Here is a 19,422-nt window from a genome sequence, read left to right on the forward strand (position 1 = left end):
CAGAACGTTTTTTTTTTCTTTCGTTTTGTTGCCAGCATCTGATCTAATTCCTCAGTTTTCCTAATTTATTTATTTGTTATTTATTTCATGATGTTGGAGGTGGATTAAGTACCATTAATTTCCCTAGGACTATAAAGTCAAATATTTGATTTCTTAGGTGTGATAACATGCTTTATACTCACGTAATATTCTTGTGTTTCAGATCTGAACTCTTCTTTAAACACATCAATCAAGGAACGGCCTACCCAGCGTCCTTTACAGTATGTGGTGAAAGTAAAATAATAGGGATGAACATGGCGCAAACCTTGAAAAAAAAGCAAACAAAATGTAAGAATTAATGTTTACTTACAGGTAATATATTTTTAACATTTATAGTTGGGTAGAAGTTAAAAGACTGTATAGGCAGAGAGCTGTATTTCCAATTGGCCCGTTGTTTATTTCATGCTGTCAGTAGTCTCTATGCAAAAAATATGGCTGACATTTTAATATTCCTTTGTTTGCGTCCAAATAAGCCTGACTACCAAAAATCAAAAGAATATTTCACTTAAACGAGGCTAGTCAGGCTAATTTAAATGCAGACAAAAAAAAATTGTTGACTCACGATAACTTGAACCTCGTGCTAACTCGAACCAAAATAGATTAAGTGTGATTTTCAAGCCTGAATTTTTTTCAGGCTTTCTTTTCGCAACTGCTAAAGTTGCACATATAACTGCAAGGATCATTCACTGATACATTCTTTCTTTTGCAGTTCAAATGTATGAATTTTCAAATTTCCATTTTCATCTCCTTATGAATTGTGTCAAGAATGAGAGACTTGCAATCCTCATCCTTGGATTCGGTTTTTTTGTTAAAGTGCTATGAAGTTATAAGTAATTTATGCCTATTTGAAAGGCATTTCAAAGAGAACAAGAATGGCATTTTCTGTTTTTGAAGATCTATTCAAGTTTTTGTTTGAAAACTGGCAATGTCACAAATAGTCTCAGTGCAAAGATAAATCACAAAATGATGAATATGTTGGAAAATATATCAGAATGATGCTGCTCAAACTTGGCACCAGTAATGTATCTTGGGTGAGACACAAAATGATGCCTATTGTTCAGTTTCCATAGCAACAATTTTGCTTTTGTGTCTATTTAATGCTTGATTGATGTTCTTATTTTTTGTCCTAGTCACACGTCATTTATTTAATATTTTACTCCCAATGAGCTGGTGAGAAGATGCAGGGCAGTATGGACACTGGGTGTTTCGAGTACAACAGCAAAAAGGGACTGGGACTGACAGTAATGCCACGGCAATATCAAAATGTGTGTCATTTTGTTTCTTACCTGGCGTACATTACTGGTACCATGCTTGAGCAGCATCACTCCAATATTTCCAGAGATATTCTTCATTTTGTGATTTATCTTAGTTTGCACTGAGACTATTTGTGACAGGTTTTTTCGACAAAAAAGTCTGAGGTGATCCACATCAGTGTGGATTTGGCAAAGCCCTCAATCATTACTTGGTTGAGAGCATCAATAGAAGCCTTTAAAGATTGATAGTTAAAGGCAGTCACGCCATTTTCATTGATGGATGAGCACTATCCAGGATTCTGAAGTTAATAATAATAATAATAATAATAATAATAATAATAATAATAATAATAATAATAATAATAGCTTTATTACTATAGCACTCATTTCCTGAGCTCATGGCAATTTACAATGAAAAAAGGTAAAAAAAAATAAATAAAATGATTTATATATATTGAGCATGAAATAAAATATATCAAAACCTATTTACAATTCACAAAGAAAAGGAAAAGAAAACAAAAATTTACATGTTAGTTATTTTGCAAAGCCAACTACCTGGTCAAATGTGCTAACAATTACTGCAGTAGTTACTTGTTTGGGGGGTTGGGGCTAAGACAAAAATTAGTATGGAGCTTTACAAATTATGTCTGCACGCCATGGCGGCCAGTCCCAATTCAAGGACTTCATACAATTTATGTTTCTGATAGTTACTGTAGTTTACTATACTACAGGGATGAATGCTTAAGTTGCCAAAATATTTTTGAAAGATACATGTGTCCTGAGACACCAACATTTATTTTATTCTTGGTAAAGATATCAGACAAACTCTATGGCTTTCTTGTACTTAAGTCTATTTATATTCAAATCACTCAGTTTTTACAGCTACTTTAAGTTATGTGAATCATTGATAATTATAATATTTCAAAACTCAAGCATTCACCATTTCTTATAAAACTACTGGTTTCTTCAAAAAGCTTCTTGTCAAATCCTGGCTTTTTAGTATTTTCCAGTTTCTGCTTTTTCTGAAAAAAAAAAAAGGGAAAAATAACTACACAAATATATAGATAAATAAAATGTGGGAGTATGGATGGCACAGTGGTGAGAGCACTTGCCTCCCACCAATGTGGCCTGGGTTCGATTCAGTGAGTTGACACCATATGTGGGTTGAGTTTGTTGTTGGTTCTTGTCCCTGCTCTGAGGGTTTTTCCCCGGGTATTCCAGTTTTCCTCCCTCCAAAAAAACCAACATTTCCAAATTCCAATTCAACCTGGAAACAGCGCAAATTTCATGTCTACATTTTTCTATAGCTAGGTTATTATTATTGTTAATTATTATCATCATCATCATCATCATCATCATCATCATCATCATCATCATCATTATTATTATCACTATTATTATGAAGCAGTGTAAAACGTATGAATGCTTTATAAAATAGCTACATGGGGTGCACAGGGTAACCCATGCTGCCAAAAGGAATGTAATCCTTTCCTGATAAAACTATATCCATCAAAACTACTAAAACTATAAAACTAAAGCTATATATTACTTCACAGAGTGTGTTAAAATTCATGAACTTAACAATTTTGGAACTTAACAACTTTGTAGATCTTTATACATGTAGTATTAGTGCTCAAAATTAGCAGTCATCTGGTTGTCTGAAACAACTGAAATGTTAATTGAGCAACCAAGTTTTCAGTAAAATGTAAGGCCTATTGTAGGAAGGCGTTGTGAGAAATTGATAAAAGTTAGCAGAAATTATGAACGATTGGTGCCTGGTGGAATGTGTCAAAATAGAACTAACAACTAATTTCAAACAGTAAAGTGCATTCAAAAGTGCATTCAGAACTCCCTTCAAAAATCTCTGATCAAGAGCAAACGACAACCCAGACCTTCCAACTCTCACAATGTGGTCGGGAGAAACATGATTTCAGAACTCATCTCACAGTCTCACAATTTAAGGTGACTCGACCCAGTTATTTTTTGGCGGTACCACCCTACTTTGAAGCTCTCTGGTATCCCCGCCTTTACTTTTATCGTAAGTGTAACTCATAGAATGGATAACGTATAGATCAATCTACAATATAGCAAAAAAAATTTGGCAATTGGAGTAAATGTCACGTTGTTATAGTGCCATGCCCCTTTGAGGTCTGAGTCAAAATTCTGCTGTTGCCGGCTTTTTTTCGTAAAAATCTCTCGGCTACACATAGTGCGCATTAGTGCCTTGCGCTGAACAGAGTTTCAACAAAATCACAAAGACTCAATTCGAGAATTTAGGGCTTTCCAAATTTATATCTAATAAACTATGAGATTTATTCCTTTATTTTGGGGATCTTTATTACAGATGGGTCCTTGCAAGTCAACAAAAAGCTTTAAGGCCTTGTAAATGCGCGCAATTTCGAGCAAAGCAAACATATAGGAATGATAGTTTTAGCTATTTGTTGACGCTTGTCAGCGTTTCAGAGTCCTTCTCACAAACAAAGCATTTTCTTAAAAATTCGTCGTTTTTTTTCCTTCAAATTTTTTCGGGGCCACAATTGATTACCCTACTACCCCGATTCTGAATTTCATGGTCATTGAAAAACTGTGACATTATCTCCTATAAGCCCAAACTTGAGTAAACATTGAAGATTTTTAGCGTTTTGGCTGAGTTTGTGCTTTGGGAGTTTTCTATTGTTTCGAGTTTGTCGTGATACAGCATTCTTGTTCAGCACGCGTGCAATGACCACGCTTGCCTGACTTTCGTATGCACCCATTGGACATTGCACGCGTGATAAACAAGAATGCTGTATCATGACAGACTAGAAACAATAGAAAACTCCCAAAGCACAAACTCAGCCAAAACGCTAAAAATCTTCAATGTTAAGTTTGGGCTTATAGGAGATAATGTCACAGTTTTTCAATGACCATGAAATTCAGAATCCAGGTAGTAAGTTAATCAATTGTGGCCCTGAAAAAATTTGAAGGAAAAAAAACTACGAATTTTTAAGAAAATGCTTTTTTTGTGAGAAGGACTCTGAAACGCTGACAAGCATCAACAAATAGCTAAAACTATCATTTCTATAATTATGTTTGCATTGCTCGAAATCGCGCGCATTTACAAGGCCCTAAAGCTTTTTGCTGACTTGCAAGGACCCATCTGTAATAAAGATCCCCAAAATAAAGGAATAAATCTCATAGTTTATTAGATATAATCGTGTAAAGTTTGCTTATCATTTTTACATAAATTATGAGCTAAATTAGGAAAGCCCTAAATTTCTCGAATTGGGCCTTTGCGATTTTGTTGAAACTCTGTTCAGCGCAAGGCACTAATGCGCACTATGTGCAGCCGAGAGATTTTTACGAAAAAAAGCCGGCAACAGCAGAATTCCGACTCAGACCTCAAAGGGGCGTGGCACTATAACTACGTGACATTTACTCCGATCGCCAAATTTTTTTGCTATATTGTAGATTGATCTATATGTTATCCATTCTATGTGTTACACTTACGATAAAAGTAAAGGTGGGGATACCAGAGAGCTTCAAAGTAGGGTGGTACCGCCAAAAAATAACTGGGTCGAGTCACCTTAACATTGAAATCTTATGGATTTCCACCAACAGCCTGGGTATTCAATGAAACTTGATGGGACACTTTCCAATTTACTGTCAAAGAAGCTCCATTAACCTGAGACCACAACCCCTTGCTACAAGTGGAATCCAGGATAGGCTATACTTAAAAATTCTAAAAAAGCAACTAGAGCATACAATAATGAACACAAATGAGCGCCACACAATTAAGGTACTTGATTGTCTTATTTGTGTTAATAAATGCTGAAAGGGCACTAATTATGGCAGTTTGAACACTGTAAGGTATTGTTAGCATTGAGATTTCTTCGTTTTAAAACATTTTTGTAAATCTCACTATTTGGGAACCAAATCTCAAGATTTTTTGGGGTAAGTTTTGGAGACCTCAAGATTTGGAGGTTTTAGATGTTGGAAGGTCTGCAACCTAACAGGCATATCAGGGTAACCTGAGTCTTGGCTCAGGTTGCCCAGCATCATGGAAAGGGACAACTTGGAAATAATTTTAATTTTGAGCACTGTATTAATACATGTAGTAGTAGTCTTAAAAAACATTTGTGTTATAATGTGCACTAGTGCATAACACTGATAAAATTGTAGCCCTCAAGACTAAAGTCAATGTAAATAGACAAAAAGAAAAGAAGATTATTGACAACTCTTATTTTGTTAATGATTTAATAATAATTTGTAGTGTGCGGGTTTCATACGGAAATGCTCACCTGAGCATAAAAATGATACAAATTAGAGAAAAATACATATTAGAGTAATTTACAACGGTTGTTACTTAAATTTACCATCATTGTTACATAACTAATAAAGTAATGAAACTAACTGAATGCTTTTTAAATAGAAAAGTCTTAATGAGTTTCTTAAAAGGTAAAATTGAGTTGGCATGGCATACATGTATCTCCGTGGGAAGCTCATTCCATAGCGTTGTTGTTACCAATGCAAATGAGTGGTCTCCTAAGGTCGTTGAGGTCTTAATCGTTGGAGGAAAAGTTGTTCAGCTTGTTCAAGCTATATTTCCAATTAAAATGAAAACTACTAACTGGAATAACTAAATGGAATGATTACCTTGAGAACCATTGATTACTATAGTAGAGCTAAAGCAACAACCATTATGGCCTCTAAATGAATTTGCATTAATTTTTTAAAAAACCATATGCCAGGAAATTTGTTGCTGGGAAGTAATATAAAAATACAAATGAAACATGCTATTGCTAGCAGGATTTGTTTCCGCAGTTAAAACTAAAAATTTCAGTGAGGCCAATAGCAAAGTTTGAAGTCAGTGAACAGGAATAATTATCAAACAGAACTATTCAGTATCAATTCAGTATTATTGATTTTCCAGAGGGGTGGGGGTGTATTTATATTTGACGAATTTCCAAAAGGGTAATGGGGGGGGGGGGGGGGGGGTAGAAAACTACCACGAAAAAAATGGAATCAGATCACTGGAATTGTATTATACAATGATCCAGTTTTTACAAATTGTATATACCCTGTAGCCTGCATTCCCCTGTACCGAAAAAGATGCGAGTGGTAGATTTACCCATGATTTTTAGCATACGAAAACCCAAAAACGCTCAGAATAGTTTTAAAAGCTTCAGCATACACAATGCAGTTTTTTAACCAAAGAATTTTGTTAAAACATATCTTTGTGCCTATGGTCTGTGTTGGGTTCGCAAGGTAACCGTATGAGGTGTGCAGGGTACTGTGGTAATGCACTGATCAAATCGAAACTTCAACATCCCCCCCCCCCCCCCCCCCCGGCAAACCCCGGGCATTTGACTATTTTCTGTGCCCGGGAGTGGGGAATTTGACGGGTAAGGCCTTCCCGGGGGTGGGGAATCTGACCTTGCCTGGGTGGGGTGGGGAAAATTGAACCGGAAGTGTCAGGTTTCAAATCGCTTTTTGGGGGGGCGCTGAAGTCGCTAACAGCTATAAACACGTGTTTGGACGAGATGGAAGAGTTTAAAGGAAGAGATACAGCATTACAAAAAAAGCTTAGTACAAAAAAAAAAAGTCTTCAAAAGTGAGAGTGCTTAAATATTAATTATTTTTGTGGTTTCAGCTTTGTAGAAGCTGAAACCTACATTGTCATCGTGTAGCGTAAGTAAGTCCATTTTCCGTAAGGGTTCGGAATGCCGAAGGTTCACCACAACATTTGACGAGTCTCAGTCGGCTTTATTCGTACGGAAGATCCTTGTATTCAATTCAAAATGGCTGCCGCATCTCTATTGCATGGATTTTCAAGGTGGCCGTTTGTGGTTCTTGGAAGGAAAACACAGGCTTTCAATACCGTAAATCAAAAGAACAACTTCTAAGGAACACTCGGCTGCTTAAAAAGAGGAAATCAGTGAGTTCATAACGAAGAAATTCCTGTTTGAGATTGTGTCAAGGCGAAACACGTGAGATCGCAAACAAGATCTGCAAATCATCACATGAGCTGTAGACGTTCTCGGAAATTTCTTATGTGCTCCTGAAAATCCACAAAATACTACAGGTTTGAATTTGAATTTTACCGCGCTTTATGTTAAATTGATCGATTTGTCATATTTCAAATAACTTTGGCGAAATTTTTGAAAAACGTCTCTGTCAGTTTAGTGCGCTTGGATCACGTAGCTTCATTTGAGGCGAAAATTGAACGTAGTTGCTTTTCAAGGGTGAGCACAGGTCTGTCTGAATAAATTTTTCAATTAAGAAAGCTTATTGTCTGTTTATCTGTGTGTCTTGATCCTAACGGAACTTCTTCACCACGCGATCTTTGATTTCTTATGTAAACCATGGGAGAGCCAAACCATATCTATTACTGTCCCCTGTGTATTAAAGTGTAAACAAACCGAAATCCTCCAGCGCATACCAAATTCGCCCATATGACAACACGATCAAATTACGCTGCACAATTTTGGCACTGACTAGAGCTGTTCATTTACCCCTCTGAATTTTATACAACATTGTTTTTTTACTGCAATATTCTACCATCGTTGCACGGGCCCGAAGAATCGATTGGCTGATTTAAAATGTATCGCATGTCTAGAATTCCTTTGGTCGCTGACTTTGCTACAGATCATAGTTTGAAACCTACACACAAAACTTGTAATTGCTAGAGAGATGCCTATAATGGCAATCTAAAAATCCCCCTTTATCACTTGGAAAATAACCTCCCTACAAATTTGCAACCCACTAACATATACATTTACAATATACAATATCTATTTTGCCATATACAACAATTACAGATGGAAAAAAATGATGAAAATTGACGAAAGAAAATAAATGGCGAGAAAACCTGAAAGAAACCACGAGGCTTATAAAGTCAGGCTTCCTCACTTTTAAAAAATAGCTATCTTATATTAGAATTACAATATGGACTTATGATAATTAACTTTGACTGCGCACACGTACACACATATTAAGTAAGTTAGTTAAGAAATACAGCCTTACAGAAGTTAATACCTAGAGAGAGGAAAATCCTAAGCTTTCTTTTAAAAGAAGCGGAGGAGGGAGAACTAGCATATATCATACACTTTACCGAAGTAACACCCCAGTTTGCAACTTTTTCATAAATGCACAAAGGGGAGTTAATAAAGGAGACAAAATACCTACAGTAAATGTCACAGTCACACATAATTTATTGATCTTTGAAGAGATTCCTTTTCATTTTCTTGCAATGACTTTTTTGAGGGTCACTCGAACACAGGCAATAACTTTTCGTTATGGTAACTGAAACCACATGCACTCCTTCGAGTGCCTATTTTTATAGATTGTATATAAACGATGTAGATTTTTTATACAATGAGTCAAGCTGCGGTTTTGTCCCGCAGTGAATAGTGAAAGAAATAAACACTGTCGAACGAAAAACCGCTTTGGCTTTAATTGCAGAATATCCTGCCACTCGCACAACATTCTACGTAGCTGGCTAACTAATTAATATGTATTTCTAGTTCTTTAAACGATGTAGTTTGTTATGCAATGAGTCAAGCTGCACCTTTCTCCCGCATTTGTGTCTGCAGAGGTTTTTAGAATAGCCATAAAACAGCAGTGAACAGTTTATGAAAAAAAACATTGTCGAATGAAAAACCGCCGCTTTGGCTTAAACTGCAGAATACCCTGCCACTCGAACAGTCTACGTAGCCGGCTAACTCATTTTAACAACCTTTGCCGTGTTTCGGAGTTAGAACAGCTTACACTTGCTGGTTGACATTGTCCGACTTAATAAATTCAATTTCCAATCATTAGTTTCAATGTTAAAATTGTGGTTTTTGTAGTAACTCATGAAAGGAGCCGACAACGATTGTTCTTTAGGAGGGGCATTTGACAGACAAATCCGACGATAACGTAGGGCATTTGAACACCATTTTGGCCCGAGGGGGCGGGAATTTGAACGATCCAATCTTCAAAAGTTCAAATGCCTGGGGTTTGCCCGGTGCGGGGGGGGGGGGGGGGGAGATGTTGAAGTTTCGAGTTGATCGGCGCATAAAATATACACCAGCCATCTTCCTACATATTGATGGTTTGCATGTGACGTCATGGCGGCCATGTTGGTGGCCAGGAACAACAAGGTTTTTCTTCTCGGGGAGTTAAGTGCCATTTTTATGCAAACTTTGTGAACAAATTTATTTTCTTTTGTTTTGTCCACCAAGATGACCGCTATGGCAGATGCAAACCACCTATACCAAAGGTGGATTATACCAAGCTTAAGCTCATTACAGGGACGCATCCCAGCTCAGAATACAACACAACACATCACTGGTTCTTATGAAATTAAACAACAACCTGATTTTGTTTTCTCACTTCGATTGTCGTTCTCCGTTTCTTGGGAAGCTTGCTTTCTGCAGACAGTTCCTCTCCTTGGTCCTCCATGTTGGATGTTCACACTATTACAGAAGGACTGGTGAAGAGTCAAGAACAATAAAGGAGTTGTGTACGCTACATGAATTGTACTTCCTCTCGAGCGAATGTGCAAGTCCTCAACTGTGAAAATGTTTGAAGAAGTGAAAGAAGGAAACCGAGTTCTTTTAATTTGGTCAGGAATTACTCCGCCTAAAAAGATAGAAGAGATCGTTAATCAGCTGAACTCTTCAGTGGGCTCTACAGGGAAAGTCGCCGTTGAGCACGAAGAAAGACTGCAGTTATGTGAGTATTAAACTTTATACCATTCAGGGCGTAACATGTCGATCGAAATCGATCATCGTGAACGTGGTCGATGAGTCGATAGTGCTCGATATTTTCGATAATTGTCAATCGAAAAGCTTAAGTCGTCGATAAAAGTCGATAATCAGCACTGTTGTAATGTATAATCAAAAGGTTTCAAACTGACTTTCGATTGTTTAATATTGATAGGAATTGGGCCAGTTTTCAATCGGCTGCGAAATTAACCAAGCCAATTAATAATCCGATAGCTCGAACGGCAATTTAAAGAAGTGTTTAACAGCTCAAAAGTAAATCTGTAGGGCAATAAAGTTTAACAAAATCTCAAAAAACTGAGCGACCAAGTGGTTTGTTATAAGGGCCGTGAGAAAGGGAAGAATTAATTATCTATTTATTCTAAGTATAAATCTACTGGCGTTCTATTACAAATGCCGTTCTCTGATTGGCCACGCTACCCCCTATCAATTTAACAAATAGATTCCAAGTTGCCGTGCGTCTGTTCAGTAATAGATCACAGATGACGTCAAAATGTAGTAAGAACAAAAAAGTGGCACACGAGCAGCGGGCGAGTGTGTCACTGATGTTCTTAGATCTGATGTTCTTACTCTCTGTGATCTATTACTGAACAGATGCATGGCAACTTGGAATCTATTTGTTTTATACAATGAACAGAAAGGAAACACGACAAACTTGCCTCGTAGTGCCAGTTCACGCATTTTCAAATTCACCAACCCTACTTTCGTTGTCAGCTTCTTCTCTTCTTCTTTATCGTACTTGTAAACAGCTTCCTCTAATTTTTTTCCGAGACCTTTGCTTGCTCAAAGCAGAATAATCTAGTAAATATTTTCAAAACTGTGAGCCTTTTTGAAGTGATAACAGCTGTTTTGAAGATTTGTTTCAGTTTAGGTATTTTCAAATTGACAAGAACACTTTTACCTTGGTTTCTTCTTTTACTTGTTTGTAAACAGCTCCTGCTAAACTTTTCTCGAGGCCTTTACTTGCTCAATTCGAAATAATCTCGCAAACATTTTCAAAACTGCGCGCCATGTTGTACAAAACAAAGAAAACAATTTTTCCTGTAACGTCATCTGTGTCTGCACTCTAATAGATCATGGGCAACGACCAATCACAGGGCGCGTAGTATTCAGCGCATTGTATAATCTGTGATAGATAGTGAGTAGTGGCTGTCAACAAAATTCAGCCCGCTTCTTCGCGTTTTCGAAGTGTCTGTGAGGAGGATTTGGATGATTTACTTGTTAAGGGTTTAACGACCAGTAGATTTATTCTAAAACAATTAGAATATTTGCTCTCGATTTCTATGCGTGATAGAAATCTCGAGCTCTTTATTAAATTGTTAAATATAAGCGTGTTACGGCTGTGTGAGTTGGAGCGTGACCTTTCATCGTGCGCGGTGTTAGTTTACATGAGAAACCGTTGAGAATTTGAGCACTTTATAAGACGTCATATGGGGAATAAAATATTGTTGATTTTGAATGCTTAATACTAAACTTAATAATGACATATCCATGTTTTTTGTGTAAGATGATTAAAAAGAACTCACCTCTTCTGTGTCCATTGTGCTTTTTCGTTATTTTCTCTGTTTTGGCCTTTTTATGCCACCACTGTTCTTCCCTTAAGACAGTCAAATTCTCAACAGTTTCTTATGTAACCTAACACCACATAAGAGGAAAGCAGTGTACTTACCAGGCCGCGCCATTACGGGATTCCTGCAGTTTTAAAACAAATGACGCACTAAGACGATATAAAAGGGCCATCAGGGTGCAAAGAAGACGAAAAACAAAAGCTAAAAAAAAATTCTAAACTAATGCAAAAAGATAATCTAATGTCTAAAAATCAGACAAGAATTACTGGAGGTTTGAATGAGCGATCAATGATTCCTATAACAGGCATAATGATTGGCTGGGCGTGTAGACACATAAGCTAATGAGTGGCGTTGTTGCATTTGAGAACACATGTGCTTGAATTGTCTGCCTTATTTGTTCATGAATATTTAATTTGTGAGTTTATTTATGGAAAACACAAAAAAAAGCCATGATGCCTATATAAATATGAATAAATAGATAATTAATACTTCGCTTTCTCTTAACGTGAGCTTGGGATGCCTGTGGTTCTGAGCTGTGCTGAACCATTTGATCGTGCCCGATTTCGTTCCCTATAATATTAGAATATGTGATTCGCAAAACCAAGCGAAGCTCGGCTTGGTGGACAGTTGATTTGAAGTGAAGGAATGGGCTAAGGTAGCTAGAAAGTACATAATTTGTATGAATTGTCTCATTCTTTGTGAAAGTGATTGAGAGGATAGTGTGCCCTTTGAATAACCCCACCCTTGTGCAAGATGTGTGATCACACCCACTCTGTGTGATGTCACCCCCACAAACTGTGGGAGTTATACACTGTAATTAGCAGAAATGTTAGGGATGCATCATTAGAAATGTGGAGGGTTGGGGGCAGAGTCCATAAACAGGAAAAAAAATTGTGCAAAACCAAAATGAAAGGAAAAAGAATCCTGCATTGTAAAGGAAGCAGAAAAAAAGGTTTTCATGGTTGGAAAAGAAGTCTTGCATCCCTGTTGGTTGTGAAAAAAATAGCATACCTTTCCAAAAAGTCCTCCTCCCCCCCCCCACCCCCCTTGTTAACATTTGTGATGGTGCATTCCTGACCAGAAGGTTCTATATATTGCCTTGATCTCCTTAGTCATCCTTCCAAACCTTTGTTCATTGGTCACTCTGGGGAAATAGCCAAGTGATTGCTTAATAATTAAGCAATCACTTGGCTATTCTCAATTATTGAGAATATGGGGATGGATTTATATTCAATGATTTGAGAAGTAGTCACTCAATAGAGGGTAAGCGTGTAACAGAAGGGCAAGTAATAGATACCATGGACATGGTTTAGCGTTACCCTGCGCAACGGTCTCCCTTTGTCACCAACCATTTCACTCCCAGAAGTGAGCAGCAGCATTTAAAATTCTCCTTATAATTTTAATACACTGTCGAGCAGACAGGTCATAAGAATTAACAAAAAAATTAATAAGGGACTAGTGTGTCGCTCTGACACCAAACTGTCAGGAAAAGCCAACCAAGACATGAATATTAATTACTTAGGACAATAAGCTTTCAGATCTTGGTAGTGAAAGGGTTAGTAAAAGTGTACAATACTTTGCAAAAATTATGATATTTAACAGAGAGTTCTCAGAAGATGGTATACATAGATGTAGCTTATCTTTTTCCTCTCTCCCCCACCTCTCCCCCACCTCCCCCCCCCCTTGCCCATATCTTCCATTCTAACCATTATTTCAAACTCAGAAAGTGCAATATTTGTTTTGTTGCAACTGCCTTATTTGCATAAACAGAATATGTACTGATTACATGTGATTGTGGTTGCTTTCAAGAAGAAAAGTTTGATCTTGTACATGTTGTAGCCTCTCGTTCTCTGTACTTAGCACCTGGAGTCTGTTTTGTAGTTCTTCATTTGTTTCAACTTTTATTCTACGAGCAGTGTTGTCATGAGCGATTTGTAATCTGTCATATCTTTGCTGTTCAGTTTCTGCCTTTGTAGTCGCAAGTTCCGTTTCTGTTAAGTCTCATTAATCAGATGTTGTGTCTGGTTCCTCTAAAGCATTTGTAAAATTATTGCAAATCTCATTCCCGTTCAGTCTCATTAATCAGTCATTGTGCCTGGTTTGTCCGAAGCCTTTGTAAACGCTTTCTCATTCCTGTTTGGTCTCATTAATCAGTCGTTGTGCCAGGTCTCTTCGAATTCCATGTAATTGAAGCTCACATTGAACAGGGGTTTCATTATTGAAGCGAGCACGAGCAAATGTAAACTAAAATACCTATTGTCTAAGGTTTCTAATGCAGTGCCTTCATTGGTTGTACTGCCTGTGATATTCAAGTCTGCAGTTCCTGTGCTCCTCTGTTTCTTCCTGACGGGGCTGTCTTTGCTGAGCCAAGCATTGTTGTCTTTGCTCTGTGGTTTCCTGATATCTCCTTCTTCTTTGCCGCTCACGCTGAATCTGAAGTCCCCTTTCACATTGTTTAGGAGTTTGGTTGTTTAATCTCCCTTGGCGAATCTGTCTTGTCCCTTGTCTGTCCTCTTGTGGTTCGTTTGCATCACAGTTTGGTTGTTTTTCACCAATATCTAAACATTTTTTACTCCTCGATGAACAAACACATTCAGCGCTCAATGAATAAACACAAGACTGCACCATTGTGCAACTACAAATTGCTTCTGACGCCAGCCTGTTTTCCAACCTGTTGCTGTTTAGCAACCTTCCCTCCGTCTGAGGCCATTCATACTTTGTTTACACTGTTGCCAGGCAACAACACGGACACCTTCAACGATATATATGATATATATTATTCAATATATTTTTTGCTCGAATCCACGTGGCTTAGCTCCCAATCAGGCCTTTGGCTCGACAAATTTATTAACCTCGCTTCGCGTGGAATAACCCGAACTGATGTTCCCTGAGCTGCGTTTTTCTTAACACAACGAGCCAGTTTGGAAGTTTTTTTGAGACTTGATGTGAATAGAGTTATTTTGCTGCTCCTCCTTTGAGCTCAATTTTTTTAGCTTTTAATACAGTGCGCTGAATCCGGGTTTAATGAAGTCTTGCTATGGCTGATCTACTCTCTCTACATTAGTCTGCGTTTGACTGCAGTCTTATCTCCCACCATATATCTTTTTCATATTCAGATACTTGTCGATTAAAATCGATCAATTCAAATTTTAGCATTGAGAATCGATCGAGATCCATAATCACTAGAATCTTGCGATCAATTTTTATCGATTTCCAAAACTTGTCAATTGATTAGTTTCGAATTGGATCGAAAATGATCGATGTTTATCAACTTTAGAAATTATCGACATGTTACACCCTGCATTTTTGTTAGCCCTTCTGATGTAGAATATATAACCTGTCTCAAAGCATTTAATTAAATATAAAAAAAGGCATCTACAGCTGTAGTTCTCTAATAGAAATTGTGAATGCACATGGAAATGTTCCAAAATTACTTTTGGATTAAAATACGGGCAAAAGCTTACTACACTTATAAGAAAGTGACAGGAGAAAGAGAACTGTCCTAAACATACTTGATACCCAAGTCCCATGATAAAAAAAAACATTTATCCCTAAATGTAAAAAATAATAAATAAATATAACTTTTATTTAACTTTGCTATGAGACACTAGTGGACTACATGTAGCATCTAAGCTGTTAGCAACTGACATTGGGGACACAACCAAAGACATCAGCGAACTGGTGGGCACTTCTTAGCAAAACAATTTTCAAAGATGAAACAACTGGTTAACATTTTGAATTCAGAATTTATACGTGTTGCAACAACAGGTTCAACAGACCATTATTTTATTTTACCAGCTGACCTTTGCCTAGCAAAAGGTCTCCTTAATTATCCACTTTAAAAACGTCAACTTAGAAAAATTAATCTACACTACATATTTATGAATTACTTAACCTGTTAAAGAAACAACAGCTGGGTTTCACCCTGTCAGTTTTCAAGTTTATATCAGAATGTCTGCTTGGTAGGGTTCTGAGTACAGTACCGCTCAAAAGTAAGTTACCAGTCACGTCTCATTTCTTGAAAGGTGAGAGTCTTATCTCGAGAGACAAGTGTCTCATATTGAGAGACGAGAGTCGCTTCTCGTGAGAGTCACTGATGTGGAAATTTTGGAATATCCTGTGAGAAACCAAGCCGCACGGTAGTTGAAATGAACTCTTGTTAAATTCTCTTGTCACCGATTCAGTTTGTCTGTTCCAAATACAAAACTGTTACTTATTTGTGTTGAATTTTAGGCGAACTTAGTTAACTCAAACTCTTCGCTAACTCAAGCAAAATTTGATTTCCCCTAAATCTGACCCCTCTTTTCAGTACTTACATGTACCATCAACTAACTCAAACTCAGGTAAATAATTTAAAAACTGTGAAATATCAGCAATGGGTTTTGCGTGAAATTTACATCGTCTTTGATTGAAACATGAAATGATTTTTGTCCCTTTTAAGGCTCACGTTCTAAGTGCAAAGAGGATAAAAGCTTCATACTTACAGTTCTTAGAGGCTCTCGCGAGAAGGTTGTCTTGTCTCTCAAGACGAGAGTCACGTCCCGCAAGAGGGTGGTAACTTACTTTTGAGCAGTACTGTAGATCTTACTCTGATTTTTGTTCTTGAGTTCTTGATACATGTTGTATATCATTTTAAAACATACTGACTGCACTTTTTATGATCAACCCTAGTTTTTATTGTTGGTATTAGCATCATGTTGGACAACTACACAATGTTTAAATAGTAGCCAAATATGAAAACCTAGCCAAAGGTTTTTCATTGGAAGTCAAGTCCGGTCAGTAGTTATTACAAGTATCTCTTCATGCTATCGGCAGAGATCTTAGCCAAAGGAATCTTTGTTAACAATACAGAAATTAAAGAAGTCAGTATGCAGACGACACAACCTTTATTCTTAATGGAACTAGAAAATCTTTATCTGCCACTCATGATACACTTGAAAAGTTTGGCAGTGTGTCTGGTCTCAGACTCCACAACACTAAGACCAAAGCCTTATGGATATTTGGATCAATGGCAGGAGGGAATAAAAAACTCTTTCCCAAGAGAAATGTTAGATGGCCTGAAAATAACGTCAAAGTGCTTGGTGTTTGGATCTCTACTAATCACAATATCATGCTAAATCTAAACTTTTGAGAAAAAGTGGACAACATTAGAAAGGTACTAAGCTGCTGGAAATATTGACGATTAACTCCACATGTACTTGGAAAAATCCTAGTTATTAGAAGCTAAGCTGCATTAGAGTTTAGGTATATCCTAGCTCCACTCGCGACAAACCATAAAATCATAAGTGAGATAAATGATCTTTTCTACAGTTTTCTCTGGAACAATAAAGGAGACAAGATGCATGATGATAAACGACTACAACAAGGAGGTTTAAAAAATGGTTGACATAACCCTTTTAAGCAAGTCACTTAAGACTAACTGGATCAAAAAATATTATGATGATTCTAATCATGGAAAATGGAAAGAGTTCTTTGAACTTGAATGTGGAAAATATGGCATAAAAACAGTTTTCACCGGTAATCTAAATGAAAGTGATACTCAAAAGACAATACCAGTGCAAGACCCATTTTTACAGGAACTTCTGGAAATATGGTCAGAACTCAATTTCTGCAAACATACTATATAAAAATGAGGGTACAATTCCTTGAGCAACCTACATGTACATATATGGCACAATTTACTAATTACATGTAGGATTGAAGACAGACCGGTTTTCTATTTTAAACAACTCTCTCTTCATGGAATTACCAAGATAGCTCATTTATTTTAAGGAAGGACTCGTGCAATTTTTTCTCTTTTGATGAATTTATTAACACCTACAAAATACAAGTAAAGCCATGAGGTACTTTGGCCTTATATCAGCCCTTCAATACCATTACGATGTACATTTTTCTTAGGAAACTGGTGACACAATAACACCCGACTCCTTCCTCCATACATTTCTGTAAAGCGATAAGGGTAACAGGTTAGTGTACAAGAAACTTCTTCCCTCCAAAAGCACCTCACGGATTTGAAAGGCCAATAATATTGAAATGGAACAACAGTTTTGCCCTTGACGAAAATTGGATTCCTAATAATTATTGGAAAGCTGCTTATGGGCTAGCAACTAAGTGTACCAAAAGCACAAAACTGGTAAACTTCCAGTATAGGTTTCTTCACCGAGTCCTACCTACAAACGTTTTCTTAACCAAAATTGGTATTAAAGAAGACCAGAACTGCTTTTTCTGCAGCAGCTCCTCAGAAAACCTAGCCCCACCTATTTTGACTCTGTCCAAAGTTTTCTCTTTTTTGGGATAATTTGGTTGAAAGGCTAGAGCAGTTCAAGTTAATACCAAGATACTATTCACAGGCGCGTAGCTAAGGTTTCGATAGGGGTGTTCATTGAGCCCCAAATCTTGCTGAGCGCCGGAGGCGCTCTTACTAGGGGGGTCCGTGGGCATGCTCCCCCGGAAATTTTTGAAAATCTAGGTTGCCAGAAACCTCATTTCCTGCATTTTGAGACCCATTTTAGGCAAATCACAACTTTGTTTTACAGCAGCTTTTTAAGCTATATACATCTTTTCGACGGCATAATTATTTCAACTTAAACAAGAAAGTTCAATGTACATTCCGCGCCCTGTCAAGTTCTGATAGCTATTCGATCTGTTGATCTGTCATACACCAAGCTGGTAAACTGCATCAGTCTCGGGTGTAGGCCTTCGAACAAATTGACTATCTCATCAAAATTGACAGGCATATCATATTTGATATGCATTAGGGCCAGGGCGGACAGCCTACTTTCTCTTATGGTACACCTCATGTAGTTGTTCAACCTCCACATTGCGTTTATGGAAGGTTCACATTCACAAGTGAATGTTCTCAGGCGAACTTGTACGTAATTGCACATGAAACTCAACAATGCTTGAACTATTAATTTTGAAGTGAATCGCATTCAGAGAACAAAACGTATCGCAAAGCATGCTTTTCTATGGCTTTTTCGGGCGGATGCGGTTTTATCCCAAAAATGAAACGTCATTAAAATTAATCTCCAAGGGTTCTTGACAATTTTTATTTTTACTGAGGATGAGACATAAGGCCTAAAGAACGGGTTTATATCTCTATTTTTCTTTGGTTGATGTATTTCGACCACAGGAACTTTATTTAAAAGTTTTTCTTCCGCCATTATTGATCTTCAAAGGGGGTTCATTCGAACCCCTCGAACCCCCCCTCCTACGCGCCTGATTCAAAAGATGTGACTATTTTTTTGGGTCTGAGGTCTGACAACTCCAGTTCCTCCGCCCTTCAACTGAACTTGTGCTTTCTTTTAGCAAGGTACTTCATATGGTGTTGTAGGCTAAACAATAAAATCCTACTTTTTATTGAAGCTTCCTTCTGGTTCTTAAATGACAAAATCACAATTTCACATAGAATCTATAAATCTACAGCAAATCCAAAGAAATGGGAGCCTCTCTTCCCTTTCCTCAATATTAATTAGCCATTATGCTACTAAAATCCCAGAAAGAAAATTTAGGGTCACATCTTTCTAAGCTTACTCCCTATTCCCTAGTACATTGAGGTAGCTTCCAAACTGGCCTTTATTTTTTTTACTACTGCCATCAAACTATGTAAAGAAAATGGCTGTAGAAAACTGCTTAGCTTATGTTAATGGAGTTTTGTTGTTGTTTTTTTCATGTAAGCGCCTCTCTCGCCTGAAAGTCTTTTGTCGTATGTGCCAACTTATTGCAATTAATGTTAGTTTTGCCTGATTGTAGCTGGTACTTGCAGATATTTTTGTACACGTTGGTTTTGAAAATAAAAAAATACAGTTGCAAAAA

At 37.3% G+C, this 19,422-nt stretch overlaps 2 protein-coding genes across 3 annotated transcripts in view; one reads left to right on the forward strand and one right to left on the reverse strand.

Moving 5' to 3' along the window:
* LOC146457438 (pseudouridylate synthase RPUSD2-like) overlaps positions 1-9,817 on the reverse strand; it is a 49,654-nt gene extending 39,837 nt beyond the window's left edge. Inside the window, exons 1-3 of one of the 2 annotated variants that reach the window (XM_085091925.1) lie at positions 9,648-9,817; positions 2,233-2,314; positions 183-304 (exon numbers count right to left, since the gene is read on the reverse strand). In XM_085091925.1, coding sequence (XP_084948051.1) covers positions 183-304; positions 2,233-2,314; positions 9,648-9,716 — 273 coding nt within the window. In that variant the 5' untranslated portion in view covers positions 9,717-9,817. Of the gene's footprint in view, positions 1-182; positions 305-2,232; positions 2,315-9,629 lie in introns of both variants that reach the window. The other variant, XM_085091924.1, reaches the window with a different exon arrangement.
* LOC146457439 (anamorsin homolog) overlaps positions 9,786-19,422 on the forward strand; it is a 33,916-nt gene continuing 24,279 nt past the window's right edge. The window contains exon 1 of the mRNA XM_085091927.1: positions 9,786-9,989. Within this exon, the coding sequence (XP_084948053.1) occupies positions 9,812-9,989 (178 nt within the window). The 5' untranslated portion in view covers positions 9,786-9,811. The remainder of the gene's footprint in view (positions 9,990-19,422) is intronic.

This window comes from Pavona decussata, unplaced genomic scaffold (assembly GCF_977016875.1).
Source record: "Pavona decussata unplaced genomic scaffold, jaPavDecu1.1 SCAFFOLD_243, whole genome shotgun sequence".
Taxonomy (NCBI): domain Eukaryota; kingdom Metazoa; phylum Cnidaria; class Anthozoa; order Scleractinia; family Agariciidae; genus Pavona; species Pavona decussata.